This window comes from Chenopodium quinoa, unplaced genomic scaffold (assembly GCF_001683475.1).
Source record: "Chenopodium quinoa cultivar QQ74 unplaced genomic scaffold, ASM168347v1, whole genome shotgun sequence".
Taxonomy (NCBI): Eukaryota; Viridiplantae; Streptophyta; class Magnoliopsida; order Caryophyllales; family Amaranthaceae; genus Chenopodium; species Chenopodium quinoa.
The window spans coordinates 3,436,648-3,451,479 of record NW_018745523.1 but is presented as its reverse complement, the minus strand read 5'-3'; the positions used below and the strand labels follow the sequence as shown (position 1 = coordinate 3,451,479).

Here is a 14,832-nt window from a genome sequence, read left to right as displayed (position 1 = left end):
ATGTATGTTTTTATTGAAAGATAGTGTATACGGAGTATTATGTAATACTTTTCTCATTATATTTTGTTAAACTTTGACTAATACATTATTAATACACACTATTTTGATCTTTATGATTTATTATTGTTAATGAAAAGATGATTATGTGGGATAAACTAAGGGTATGTTCTCATTTACTGAACTCAGCTGAACTGAACTAAACTGAACTGAATTGAGCTGAACTGAACTGAACTGAAATTAATATTTTATAAGAGAAGGAAATTAGGAGCTGAACTGAACTGAACTAAATTTCAACGTAAGAGAACAGACCCTAATTGGCTCAATTTCTACTTTCATCGTATCAAATTTTAAATGTTTACTTATTAAAAACTAAATACATAAGTATTAGTTTTTAAAATAATGAATTGACAAGCGTAATTTAAGAATATTGCAAGTAAAAGAAATTAATTAAACAACTAAAAATTAGTTCAGGCTTTGTTAACTTTAACTTATTTTGTCTAAAAATTACTTGTATATTACCGTGTATTTAATCTAAATTTGTTTGAAATTGCTACATACTTATATATGACGATATCCAAAAAAAAAAGTTTTTCTTAACTTCTTTTAATTGAACTTATTTTGTACATGCAAATAAGATGAAATAAATAGATCCTGAGTGGCTTGGTCAGATTACATGAAACGTACACCAAATTTCTCACATTAATCACTATATAATTACAAGATAAGATTGATCATTTTGAACTGAACATGACACTTCAATGGCAAATAATGCTAACCAGTCTTTGAGAATAATCATTATACAAGTAAGGGAGGTGCATAATTGCAAAATTGGTTAAGAAGATTAGAGTATACAAATCATCAAGAAAATTAAACCAAAGCTTTGAATGTACATTCAACCACTAAAGTGTCTCCTTAATGCAACCATTCAATGCACACTCTCACCATATATACCCCCCTTATAATAAATGTAAACTACACTAGATAGCCTTGAACCCTTTCTAAGAAGCCAAAAATAAATAAAAAATATATCACTTTATAGTTTATAGTGATAAAAAAAAAATGGGCATAAAATTTGAAGGTGTAGTTTTTAGTCTAATATTTTTGGGATGTGCATTATTTGTAAATGCTCAAGATACAAGTTTAGTTCCAGCAATTATCACATTTGGTGATTCAACAGTTGATGTAGGAAACAATGATTATGTTGCTACTATTTTCAAGGCTGATTATCCTCCTTATGGCAGGGATTTTGCTAATCACAAACCTACTGGAAGGTTTTGTAATGGAAAATTAGCCACTGATATTACTGGTACTTCCTAACTCCCTTGTCATTAAGTTTGCTTTTCATTCCTTTTTTTTTTTTTTTTTTTTTTTTTTTTTTTTTTTTTGTACACATATCATGTTTATGTTGGGTGTATCCATTGCATAACTTGTAACAACCCTAGGCAGGTTTTGGTTGTTAAGAATCAAAATTTGTTGATATGGTATCACCGGTCTTTACGTAGCTATAGCTACCAATTTTTAGGTGCAACGTCTGTATCTTATGACTTAAAAATTAAAGAGGGGTCCGAGATAAAAAGGTTGGGGTTGTATAGGCAAATTAGTCTCCTTGAAGTCAAAGTTTAAGTATAAGTCATGTTTAATATATGTAGTAATTGACTAATTGTATCAACTTAATCTTACTCATTTTGTTTTATTACTTTTAATTGGCAATTTGATGTATAAGTTTGAACACGTTAATCTTGTAGCTGAAACTCTGGGTTTCACAACATATGCACCAGCATATTTAAGCCCACAAGCATCAGGAAAGAACCTTCTTATTGGTGCCAATTTTGCATCTGCTGGATCAGGCTATGATGAGAAAACTGCTGCTCTTAGTGTAAAGTCAACTCTACCTTTACTTTACATTCTTTTTTTTTTTTAATTAATTTCATTAAAAAAAAAGGTTACAGCCATAACTTATAGCATAAATACAATTTAACTCATCCTTGCACATCTATTTTAAAGAAAAAAAAAAACGAAGTGTTAAAATCAAACTAAATAGTGTAACCTAATAAGGTTAAACCATAATTGTGTAACAATCATCGATTTACATTTAACCACTGTACGTGAGTGCTACAAGTTTCAGTTTTAACCTTAACGTCATCATAAAGGCTATATTTACATTTAACCACGAGTGAGTGCTACAAGTTTCAGTTTTAACCTTAACGTTATCAGTAAGGCTATACATACAATTGTTGTATGTGATCCCTACAATTGTTGTATGTGATCCCTACATACAACTCTAATTTGTCATGTTTTTGTTGACTAGAATAATGGGTCCAAGTTCCATTATATTCTTTCTTCAAAAAAAAAAAAAAAAGTTCCATTATATTCAATTTATATTTGAATTTTAATATATTTTCCCCTTTTTATGATGTGTCACATTTCTAATGGTATTGTGTGTAGAGACAACATACAATACACTATTACTAACCAAATTAAAAATGACAATAAATTGACAACTATAGCTATAATTAGTCATAAAATCTACAGTTATATACTTGTATATTTTAAGACGACATTAATTATGGTATTTAATTTTTCATCGTAATTACTAATGAATTTAATTTGGAGTACAGCACGCAATTCCATTGTCACAACAACTAGAGTACTACAAGGAGTACCAAGGGAAGCTAATAAAGGTGGCAGGTGACAGTAAAGCTAAGTCAATCTTAAAGGATGCTCTGTACATAGCTGGATTTGGGAGTAGTGACTTTGTTCAGAATTACTATGTCAACCCCTTCATCAACAAATTATATACCCCTGACCAGTACTCTTCTTACCTTGTTGGAATTTTCTCCAACTTCGTTCAGGTAATAATCAAACCTCAACCCGACCCCTTTGTTTTTAATACTCCGTATTTTAGTTTTATTTAATTTCTAAGTAGACTTGTCAAAACTTTAACCCGATTTCTTCACAAGCATGAAAATTTTTATGATGCGAAAATATTAAACCGGTGTTTTGTAATTGTTTTAATTTTAATTAATGAGTAAAAGTTGTATTTAAAACTTAATTAATTTAGATTTTTAGGTCATTTATTGGGGTAGGTCATTTTTTCAACTCTTAATTGTTTGAAAAATATGTTGGGAAGGACATCGTGCACAGAAAAAACCCAATTGGGTTGAATTTTAGTTTTGGTCATAAATTCACAATTTGTAGCCACACATTATGGGCCGTTATGTGCATTAATATTACTTGCCCAAAAGCCCAAGTGTCTTCCTTATGAGTTGTGGTCCTTGTGGACCAAACGTACTCTTTCATTCTACTCATAGGACATAGATATTATGATCCCATAAATGTTGAAAATACTCATAGGACGTAGTATATTTTTACATAATACTTCCTCTGTTTTTTTAGTTGACACCTTTCGATTATCACGTTTATCAACGCATATTTTTAACGATTAATATCTCTAATTATCAACATTGTAAAATTATAAAAAATGGTTATTAATATAATATACATTTAAACGATTTAAACAATGTCAACATGAATATGTTATTGTGAGTCAAAGCATATTATGTGAATAATATAAAAGTCAAACGATATCAACTAAAAAAATTGATGAAGTATAATATACTTGTATATTGAAATAATATCTAGACTATATTTTAAAATGTTCTCACTTAAATGTTACTACTTGTGATATCATATCGTGTTACTTATGGTATAATGTGATTATGTGACAATTAATTCTAGGCCAACGGGTAATATATTATTAGATTGCCGAATAAGGGACTTAAAATGTTTAGTGTTGGTCTACAGGAGCTTTATGGATTAGGAGCAAGAAAGATTGGAGCAACTTCACTTCCCCCATTAGGATGCATACCAGCTACCATCACACTCTTTGGATTTCACCAGAATGGTTGTGTTTCACGCCTTAACTCCGACGCCCAGGGATTCAATAATAAGCTCAATGCAGCTGCTTCTAAGCTGAAGAAACAGCTCCCTGGCCTTAAACTTGTTATTTTCGACATTTACAAGCCCCTCTTCGATTTAGTCCAATCTCCCTCAAAATCTGGTAATCATACATCTTCTACAAACAACATTGTGTAATGTAGTCAATGATTTTACTGACTGAGTTTTTTTCTCTTTAGGATTTGCTGAGGCTAGGAAGGGATGCTGTGGTACAGGAACAATAGAGACGACATCACTTCTATGTAATCCTAAATCTATCGGAACATGCAGCAATGCCACCCAATACGTGTTCTGGGACAGTGTGCATCCTTCTGAGGCTGCTAATCAGGTTCTGGCCGATGCCCTCATAGTTCAAGGCATTGAACTCATCAGTTAGATGGTGTTCGAGGAACTACTTTTCTACAAAGCTTGTATACTACATAATACAACTGTCTTCTTGAACTAGCTTTAAAATTTATCTCATTGCTTTTCTCATATCAATGTGTTTGCTCTCAAAATCTAAGACTTCTATTGTTACAAAAAAAAATCATTATGTAATCAAGTATATGATACTACATATCAAAGTCATCTGTTGCAACTATTGAGTTTATGAAACTTGTGTGTTACCATTTCAATATAAATGTTCGAATTATTCATGAAACTTGTTCATCATATACAATACTAACAAAGTAGTATTGTGTATTTTAATCAAACTACTGTAAGAAATTGAAATTGAGCTGAATGCAAGTATATTATTTCACTGCTAAAAGTCATGAGCGAATGAGATTAAGCAGTTTTTAGCTTGATTACAATATATTTTAATGCTCAAATAAACGCAGAAGATTTGAAACAGGGCTGTTACTTCGTTATATTGACTTAAGTTATGCAGAAATACCTCAGCTAATGTTCACAGGATTGTCGCAGTGCAAACCAAAATACGTAATAAAACACAATGGACTCGATTCAATCACTCGTTTGGCAACATAAGTCCATACATATCATCAGCAAACATATATTAGTCATACCTTTACGTATGTGCAAACCATTTGTATATTATCCAAGCATGTCATTCTTATTTGAGGCAAAATTAGTTAAATCCTCATATATAAAATGCTGAGGATATTGTGATGAATTCCCGGTATATCATATGTACACTGGAAGGCCTAAGTCCTGAGTCAACATTATATGTTACCTCAATCATCCAGTACTATATGATGCAGATTTTTTGTGTTTCTGCAACCATCTAGACTCCCTGAAGACTTCAGCATACTTTGTCAAATCTGACTTTTGCCAGTAATCTGACTCTTGTACCGGTGTATAATCTAAGGACAAAAAACCCCCAGGTCTTTCCCTTCCGAGGACATGGCTAACTCCACTTAGTGACTTTGATCTTACTCGATTAGCATTCTCTTCTTCTTCGGCCAAGCTTGTGAGTGGTTGATATTCCATTGAAGAGTTGTTTGAGTTTTGAGAAGATGATGCTAATCTTGGACTCTGGGGGTTGCTTCTTGAACCACTATGTCCTGCTGCATAGTACTTCATCCCAATGTCATCAACCGAAAAAGATCTAGACATCGGAGAAACTTGGTTGCCTTGATTATGATTATAACTATGATGGTGGTGATGACTAGAGATTCCTCTAACTAACTTTCGTAGGTTAGAAAAGAACTTGATTTTCTTGTTGTGGGGTTTGTGAACAGAGTTAGGACCAGGGGATTCGTCGTGATCAGTGCTGTCTGTGAGATAAGAAGGCTGTGATGAAGGCCATTGATCAAAATCAAAGTCTGTGAGGCTAGGTGGCTCTTTGTTTGCTCCGTCTTCAGTATTAGCATATTCGAGTATAAGTTGCTTTGCTTTCTTCTCTGAAGTAGGACTTAAGCACATACTCAAGTCCCTGGCAACTGTTTTACCAGGAGGGGGCTGGTAATTCCTCAATTCGTAACGCAAACAGGCATTTATCCATCGGAGGTAGACTAGTTCCTCCACTTCACCACACCTATCTACTTGAAGCCTCTCAACTTCATTTATCAACTTCTCGTTTTCTTCCCTTAATCGAATCATTTGTTTGTGTAGCTCCTCTTTCTGTAAGTTTAAGAGCTTGAGAAGTCAAATACTAAACCACTTTGGTACAATAACAATAACAAAAACCACAATTTCTGAATATGTATATGTATGCACCATGCACCAATATGCCTAAAAAGCCTAAAATGCCACAAAAATACTTGTAAAAGAAATCGAAAAATCTTGTCAAGAATATGGAATGCAGAGAAACTTACATCAGGATCTTCAAAAAAGGAGGTAGCGAGAATTTGGGTGGATTCCAATCTTTGAGCTAAATCAGCATTCTCTTGCTGCAAATTCTCGTTACACTTTCTTAATTCCTCAGCTTCAGCCTCCAACTCAGTAAGTCGTTGCACCTCAGACTGATCATCAGAAATACTAGTGCTAACCTCATGCTCATGTTCATGCTCTTGGAAATTCACAACTCTTTGTGTAAGGTCTAAGATCTGTTCCCTATTTTGCTCAGCCTCAGACCTAATCTTCCGCTTTAGAAGTTTGATTTTCGCCCTTGCAGCTTCCAACTCGGACACAACCTTAGAGTAATCAGCAACCTGTTCCTTTAACCTCTTGTTTTCTGCCTGCAAATTCTCAATCTTCATCAAGAAAAGCTTCGTTTCTATATTATTGATCTTCAATCGATTTTGGAGCTCCCTCATCACCGTTTCCTGCTCCTTAAGACCGTAATACTCAAGCAACTGAATCTCAAGCTTCCTTTCTCTTTCGACAAGGAACTTTATCCTTTTCTGAAGGTTCATTATCTCTTGTTCATAGTCATCCCTTTCTTCTCTTCTAAGTGATTTAGGTAAGTCTTTTTTTACTGTAAAACTCTCCCCATCAGTCTTGGATGAGTTTACAGCATCAAATTCCTTGACTACCTGATCAAATTCGGGCAGCAAGAATGCATCTCGATCAGCACTATATCTACCATTAGGCGAGGCATGTATGGCTGAATTATCAACACGGACACGAATGCATGGCTTGTCCTGATTAAAGGAACAAAATGCAAGAATTTTTCATCAGAAAAGTCAAAGTTCTGCTCTATGTTAGCAGGACTAAGGAATTAACAAAAATCGTTCACAATAATCTTTAGCTCTATGTTACAAGGATCATGTTAAGGTGTCAATAACAATTGTGTATAATTTAGCTTACAAAGTCCAAAGCAATAGAAAGGGTCATCATATGAATTGCATTACCAAAAATATACATAAAGAAAATGTCAACTTGTTAAGTTAATTCATATGTAAATGATTTTGTAATCTATATCATTATCTAGAATTCAAGATTAAGCTACTCATGATCAATAGATTAAGTTTATAAGAATCGAATAATTGTAACAGCGGTGTGAAACAGTCTTGTTTTGGTTGGAAATCGGTGTAATTATGTTCTTATTAGCATAATTTGATTTATGATCAGAATTAGAGAAAATCCAAGTCTTTTGCAACATAATTTTTTTCTTGTTTACAAGCATCTAGACTTAGCTACTAATCAAGATAATACTAATTCAAACAATAATAAATTCGAGGATCCGAAATAAGAATATAAATTAAGCTTGAATTGCCAGCTTGCATTAGCATTATCCACATATAATTACAGGAATTCATTAACATTTGACCAATTAACATTATTCACATCACTTAAAATTAATAATCATTAATTACCAATTAAGCAACTGATCAAATGTATACAGAAATCCAATTAATTTTCGAGACAAAACGAACAAACTTACATCTGCATTAACTGAATCCATCTCAGGTTGATTATAATCCTTAACCCTGATTCTCCCCTCAGAATCAGCTTTCTTATCAGAATCTGCTAAAAAAATTACAGAAAACATAAGTTAATCAAATTTATGAAAAAACCCAATTAAATTAAACTAATCAAAATCATTGAATTTCCTAAATATGATCATTACAAACCTGAAACTGGAGGAGGAGGGGGATCAGATGGATTGATCCTTTTAATTCGAATTCGAGAATAGAGGAAACCAGCAAACGATAAGGCTAATGCCACACCAAATTTCACCAATATTGGCTTTATATCTTGTCTATCTTTTATCATCATCATCATTTTTAATTAAATTGATTGTAAATTTTTTTTCCTAATTTATAGTTTTTTTTTTACACCACCTAATTAAAACAGAGAGCAAAAACAGAGATCTTTGCCATCTTCATCATCATCCTCCATCTCAAATATTACAACCTAAATCACATGAAATATAAAAAGTGAATTATTACCAAAAATTTAATAGAACCCAGAAAATAGAACTCAATAATTAAGTCAAAGCATCAAATTCCCTCTTTGAAAAAAATAAATAAATAAAACCCAATAACAACAACAATAAAAAGCCAATTTTTTATGATCATTTTTAGACAATATTTCAATATAAACAAATAAACTTGAGCCAATAAGGTTGTTAACTCAATATTCAATTCAAAACCAACAAATTTGTTATGAATTATAACAAATATGTATACATAAAATAATACCTTGTGATTTAGTTAGACGGTCTTGTACAAGAATTTGCAAAACCCATATACATAAATTCTATAATAACTCAAACAGCAAAATCGTTTTGAAATATGATTAATTTAAAAAAGTAAGAAATTTCCGTTTGAAATTGTGATGAAAGAAAAGACTTCAAATTAAAATCATAAAGGGGAGAATATACATACCTTGGAATAATGGACGTGAAGAAGAACAATAGTAAACGTATAGGTGTTATGCTCGTGTTATATAATTAAATTATTATTTCTGTCAATATCATTGTATTTGTAAAAGCAATTACAAATCTTCATTATTATTTGTTTCTTGTTATAAAATTGGCTTTTTGTATTAAGATTTGGTCATTTTTTTATATAGTTTTTTTGGTTTGTAATATTTGTCTTTTTTATTAAGGTCGGTTAAATAAATGTTCCATTATAAGAGATTTAGAAACCACAAAATGCATAAAAGTTAGGTTGGATGGTGAAAGAAGCTAGAAAGAGAATTATATGCTGATTTTAAGTTGGAAACCAAGACAGATGATATGACACAAAGTCAGAATTTAAAAAATAAATAAAATAAATAAAAAAGAAGGTGGGTATTGGCAAGTGGAGAAAAGAGCTTACTAGAAAGGAACTTATAGAATGATGATCGATTATAATTCCACGTTATGTATAAAGCTTAAATGCTTGATTTTGGAAAGGAAAGCTAAATAGGAAGGTTGTGACAATCCTTTAATGAAAGAGAATTTACTAGATTTATATAAATGAATAAATTGATATCTTGAGGTATATTGCCTAAAGGTGCAACATAATTTATTGTACGATTAGATTAGCTTATGAGAGGAATGGAGAGGGTGAGCAATTTTTGACGTCATTTTATAAGCACCTTGATCACCCAAGGAGTTTTTGTCTTGATGTGTATCATGTTGACCTATAATTGCAACATAATCCATTGCGTGATTAGTTTTGCTATAAATAATGCAACAACAGAAATTCTGTATAAATATGTAGCAACTTTATGAATTGTGCTCAAGAAGGGCATGCACCAAGCAAGTGCGTAGGACACTAGAACATTAGAATAATATTCTAAAAATTTAATGACTTGAAATCATCTTGAATAACCACTCTAGTGGTAAACCCTTGTTAAAAACAAAAAATAAAAATAAATAAATTATTGTAGACCGAATCATCAAAATGATTTTCATAATACCAATAAGGAAAGAAAAAAAGCAACACTACCAATTGAAATTTCATTAGTAGCCTAGTGAAATAGGTATATATAGCAAAGAGTTTGATGTATCAATTGAAATTTTAAAGAGTCGATATTTAACCAAAAATTCCATTCATACAAAATAGCGAAGGATTTATATGATCCAAACTAACATTTATCGAAAAAGAAGAGGAAGGAACAAAAAAGTAAGATTATTATGATCCACTTATATAATCCAAAGTTTGGAGACAGAAGTTTCAAGAGTCCTTATAAAAATGTCAATGAAAACACTTAAACTCTTGATTTAAATGTCAAAAAAAAAATAGAATAAAATTCAAAAAGACGTGTGGATTCTTTCTCCACTTGAAAATGTTAATCCTGTTAATTGATCTAAACAAAATGTAAACTAAAAAATTTCATACTTGGTACTCCGTATATTTGCTGTTGAGAAATTGTTTTCTAAGGGTTTTTTTTTTAACCATTGTATTCTTATTAAAATAAATTATGTGTAGAAAGTATTAATGGTACAAATGTACTATGTAGTTCTGTCATTAAATTATGCAAATACATTAGTTACAACACCATTGTTATAAATAAGGGTTGGGAACTTAGGATTACGGAATAGGATATATAATTCTGAACAAAAGGAATATACAAAATATAAAATTTTCATTAGCTAATAGAAACTTCCAATCATTACTTTGGTGACACATATGGTACTTTAATTTAGAAGCCCACCATAATTTCTCTGGTTAATATGGTAAATAGAAGGTTCCAAATTCAAAGTTGAGTCCACAATCTAATGATGAAGAGTATCAATGTACAGAGTAGATATATTTTTTTTTTAAGTTTAAGGTAAGAAGAAGGATCCTGATCAAATCTTAACCATCACGGCTTTTTTAATTTGATATTAGTGGGTCAGAGACTTTGAGAGTGAAGAGGAAAGGGTAGAGATCTCCACCCTCAAAGTGCCTCTAGTGGTGTTTGATTTTCCAGTTTTAAGATTGGAAGGTATAATTTTTCCCACTAGACCAAGCTTAGCTTGGTAGTGTACGGAGTAGATGAAATAATATTTGTGGTTAAATATTTAAAGTATACAGTATTATAAGTATATACATAAGTATATGGTAAGTTGAAGTCAAATTATGAAGTTGAAGGAAAAAAAGGGTAGATCAACAATTCAACACTATGAATAATTGAATATGTAATAGTATACACTAATAATTACATGAATATGATTAGCAATATATTATAAAACCTTACATAATCTTATCAAGCAATAGTCAATGAAATATTCTAAGATATGCAAATGAAGTATTCAACACACTGAATTTTTCTAGATTCTTACCAAGTACTTAATTGTAGAAATATTAAACTAATCCTCCCTTAAAAATACATCGATCCGACCGCCTTTTTAAGTTTTGATTGCGACTTTCATATGTATGATTTGTCCTATATTCACATTTCACAAAGCAAATTAGGGATTTAATTAGCTACTGTACTGTTCAATTTTGACCATAGTAAAGTAATTGATTAGAAAAACATTGATCAACATCAGCATTATCACGTGATCATGTAGACATGTTTCACTACTCGATCAGGGATTTTGTTGATCATAATTTTATTTATTTTTATTTTTTTGAAAACAAGTTGATCATATTTTGTCTCATGCTAATTTATTTATTTTTTAAAACAGAGATCTCAATTTGGGTTTAACTTTTTTTTTTGTAAGTTTTTTTTTAAAGTTAGGTTGCAGACTTGCAGTAATCAGTTGTGTACTTGTGTTGCAGAGTTACAGGTGGACTTTAATAACTTTCACGTGCTTGACACCATATTACAACAGTTTTCATCGTTAAAAAAAGGATTAAAAAAAAGACATTTTTTTAATTAGCAAACTCTTTTCTTTTCTTTTTTTTTTTTTTTTTTTTTTTTTTTTTTTTTTTTTTTTTTTTGAGGCAAATTAGCAAACAATTTGTTGTTATTGGTTGTACTTAACCTCAAAATCTCAAAATCGAACCCTTCAAATAAATTATTTTCCAAAAGACTTTTTTTTTTTATTGTAATCATACATTTATTTTTTTGAGTTCATGCATTCGCAAGGACCAAGGATATAAGTGCTTGTGCAGCTGCTCACATTTTCAGCAAAATCAGGTTCGCTATAACTAGAGGTGTGAGGCCCAAATTGTATCTCGACTTTCCACTAATTTCTTATACGGAGTAAATCAATTGACTTTGCAGATTTTTGTTAATAATTTATAATAATAATAATAATAATAATAATAATAATAATAATAATAATAATGATTTTTTAGACATAATCAATTTGAGACCGGCCCGACCCGACTCGATTTTGAGCGGGCTTTGCCAATTTTTTTAAAAGTTCGGGCGGGCTTGTGAAATCGATTTTATGCAATTTTAGATGATTTTTTTCCGGTCCGAAATTGGCCTAAAAAGCCCGCATGGCCCACCTAGTTTGGGCCCGGGCGCACATTTTTCGGCCCGAAGTCATGACCGGCCCGAACCGATAAATGGGGAGATTTTTTTTTCACCTCGGCCCAACCCGCGTATTGATCAACTCTAGTTTTTTTGACTTATAACATCATAAAAATGTTTAAAATATTGATTATAACACCACAAAATCTTTATGTTTTAATGTTTTATTGTAACACCACAAAATAAAAAATCAAAAATTGAATTTCACCACCTCTTAACGAATTCTTGAATGAAATCTATTAGTGGTCCCATTTTGTACATGTGATCAATTCGTGGATTAGAAACTAACATTTCTATGAATGCTACTCGAATACATGATTAATTCTTTTTTTTTTTTGTTGACGAGATGATAAATTCTATTAAATACATAGTAATTGTATGAAATTTTATGATAAGTAATATTGAATAAATATTTTATATCCTTAAAAATAAATTAAATATGTTATCAATATTTTATACCTATAAAACTAAAATACATATGAAACTCGGAAAATCAAAGACGACACTAGAAAATCATTTGGTCAATATAGATTTTTTCAGATTTAATTTGGCCGAATTTTGGTGGGGTTGACCAAATTATATATTCAAATAAGCTCATTTTTAAACTAGAAAAACTATTGAGCTACTTGTATTAATTACCTTTTTTTTTTACAAGGTATTAATTACCTAATTATAGGGTCATTATTAGGCCATTTATGTACCATTTTCGTAATGTGTTATTGACACTGAAGGGAGTATTAATTTTCTCATTAGATCATTTTTTTATGTCATTTTTTTCTTTAAGCTAAATTAAAATCAAGTTGTCTATGACTTATCAATCTATCATACCTACATCAGTGAGACAATAACAATAATATTATCATATTTATATTTACATTACTCATTTCGTCCCTAAATTTCGTTCATGTTTGTAAAATTACACGAGAATTAAGGAGGAAAGAATAAGACAAATAATAATAATGAAATATTTCAATTGGAAATACAAAACATTAAATGATGTCTTTGAGTAAAACAAAGATAGATTAATGATGTCATGTCATCAATCCTATAAAGAAAATTAAGAACATGCTTCTATTAGAAAATTAAGAACCAATTATATTCATTAGGTTAATTATGGGAAGTACAAACTTAAGAAAATCAATGGAGAGAAAAAATAAGAGTGAGATTAGGATAGTAAGAGTGAGAAAACATTAAATGTTGTGAAATAAGGGAAAAGATGAGATATGAAGAGAGAATTAATCTGTGTATCTTTATTCCATATGATAAGGTGTATATATACATACAATATATTAGGGTATGATTGGATAAGAATATAAACCCTAGATATAGATTGTTCCGGAATGATACAAAGGAGGATAATGGATATCCACAATTATTTCATAACACTCCCCCTTGGATGTCCATTATCGAAGATGAAGGAAAAAGAGTACAACATTCTTGGTAGGAAATTTTGCGAACAACTACCTATTAAATGACGCGTTTTGGAAACAACTACCTTTTAAATTTTTTTTTTTGAAACAATTACCACAAAAACTAAAAAAGTTTGAGTAGCACTACCTTGAGCACTATTCCGGCGAGAATCTCCGACTGTGGGGCCCACCACTTACAATTTCCCTCCTAAAATCCCACTTGAATTGACGCATCTACCCCTAATTTAATTTCTCCCCTAACTACCTATCTTCCTCATCATTTATTTCCCGCCTAACTCCATTGTTCATTTTCTTCATGTACTCATATCTGAAATTCAGAGAATATTCCCCCAGTTGTCTCTCTCTCTCTTCCATTTTCATTCACCCTCTCTCTCTTACGGTTGTGGTCCAAATTTAGCTGGAAAGGTTCTGCCTTTTCGTACTCTTGGCTGCTTTTTTGGGTAAAAAGAGAAGTCGGTGCCTTTAATGGAGCAATTGGAGATGGCGACAACTAAAAAATGGCAAAAAGTGGTCAAGACGAGGTACATTTCCGTAATTTATGGGAATTCTTTGCCTTTTTTCATTGAAAACTGAAAACCCTAATTTTTTAATTGGGAATTTTTTAAACCCTATGTTATAAATTAAGCTAATTAACATTTAATTTAGTCATCGGAGTAATAATTAAGCAAAAGTGGAGTACTGTATGAGACAAATTAGTTGATTTTTATAATGTTAATTTATAATATGATTTGTGCTTGATGTTTTGTTTGCTGTGACAATTATGCTCTGGGAAAATGTGTTGTTCTGCATGTGTTTTCTAATCTGTGATTGTTTGAATGCTAATTAGATTAATTAATTGTAGGACTGCTCCTGAATATGTTGACATGAATATATGGGTTGGCGGGAAGGTTGAAAATAATAAGGGAAAGACTGAATACATAGGTGGTGGAATGTTTATGAAAATAAGTTGTTACTTGTCTCAAATGAGTGTCAGTAGTGTTAGAAGAGCAGTAATACAGGCTTATAACTTAGTTATGAAGAGAGTTCCCATGAACTTCAGTGTTTGGTTTAGGATGCATGGTAAGAACTTGACAAATGGTAGGAGGAAGGTGGAGACAGAGGAGGACTTAGTGGAGTTGGTAAAGTCAAGAGATTTGAATGATAGAGTGATTATATGGGCCTTATATGAACCAGGAGAACCAACTGCTAGGTCCAATTCAGTGAGGTCCAAAAACCCAAC

The 14,832-nt window shown here is 31.3% G+C and overlaps 2 protein-coding genes across 4 annotated transcripts; one reads left to right on the top strand and one right to left on the bottom strand.

The window, feature by feature from the left end:
• The first annotated feature begins 969 nt into the window (after nt 1–969).
• Nucleotides 970–4,592, top strand: LOC110715590 (GDSL esterase/lipase APG-like). Its single transcript, XM_021894182.1, has 5 exons — nt 970–1,306; nt 1,746–1,876; nt 2,619–2,852; nt 3,805–4,060; nt 4,137–4,592. The coding sequence occupies exons 1-5, from the start codon at nt 1,060–1,062 to the stop codon at nt 4,331–4,333; spliced, it is 1,065 nt and encodes a 354-aa protein (XP_021749874.1). The 5' UTR covers nt 970–1,059; the 3' UTR covers nt 4,334–4,592.
• A 185-nt stretch (nt 4,593–4,777) lies between these two features.
• On the bottom strand, nt 4,778–9,072 carry LOC110715589 (protein CHUP1, chloroplastic-like). Of its 3 annotated transcripts, none has more exons than XM_021894178.1 (5): nt 8,670–9,072; nt 7,914–8,196; nt 7,724–7,809; nt 6,213–6,980; nt 4,778–6,018 (listed from the first exon to the last, which is right to left on the bottom strand). In XM_021894178.1, exons 2-5 carry the CDS (start codon nt 8,062–8,064, stop codon nt 5,134–5,136), a joined length of 1,890 nt encoding a protein of 629 aa, XP_021749870.1. In that variant the 5' UTR covers nt 8,065–8,196; nt 8,670–9,072; the 3' UTR covers nt 4,778–5,133. The 3 variants fall into 3 exon arrangements, with proteins under 3 accessions (XP_021749870.1, XP_021749873.1, XP_021749872.1); XM_021894181.1 differs by having other exon boundaries at nt 7,724–7,806; nt 8,670–9,070; XM_021894180.1 differs by lacking the exon at nt 8,670–9,072 and adding an exon at nt 8,484–8,623.
• Nucleotides 9,073–14,832: the final 5,760 nt, after the last annotated feature.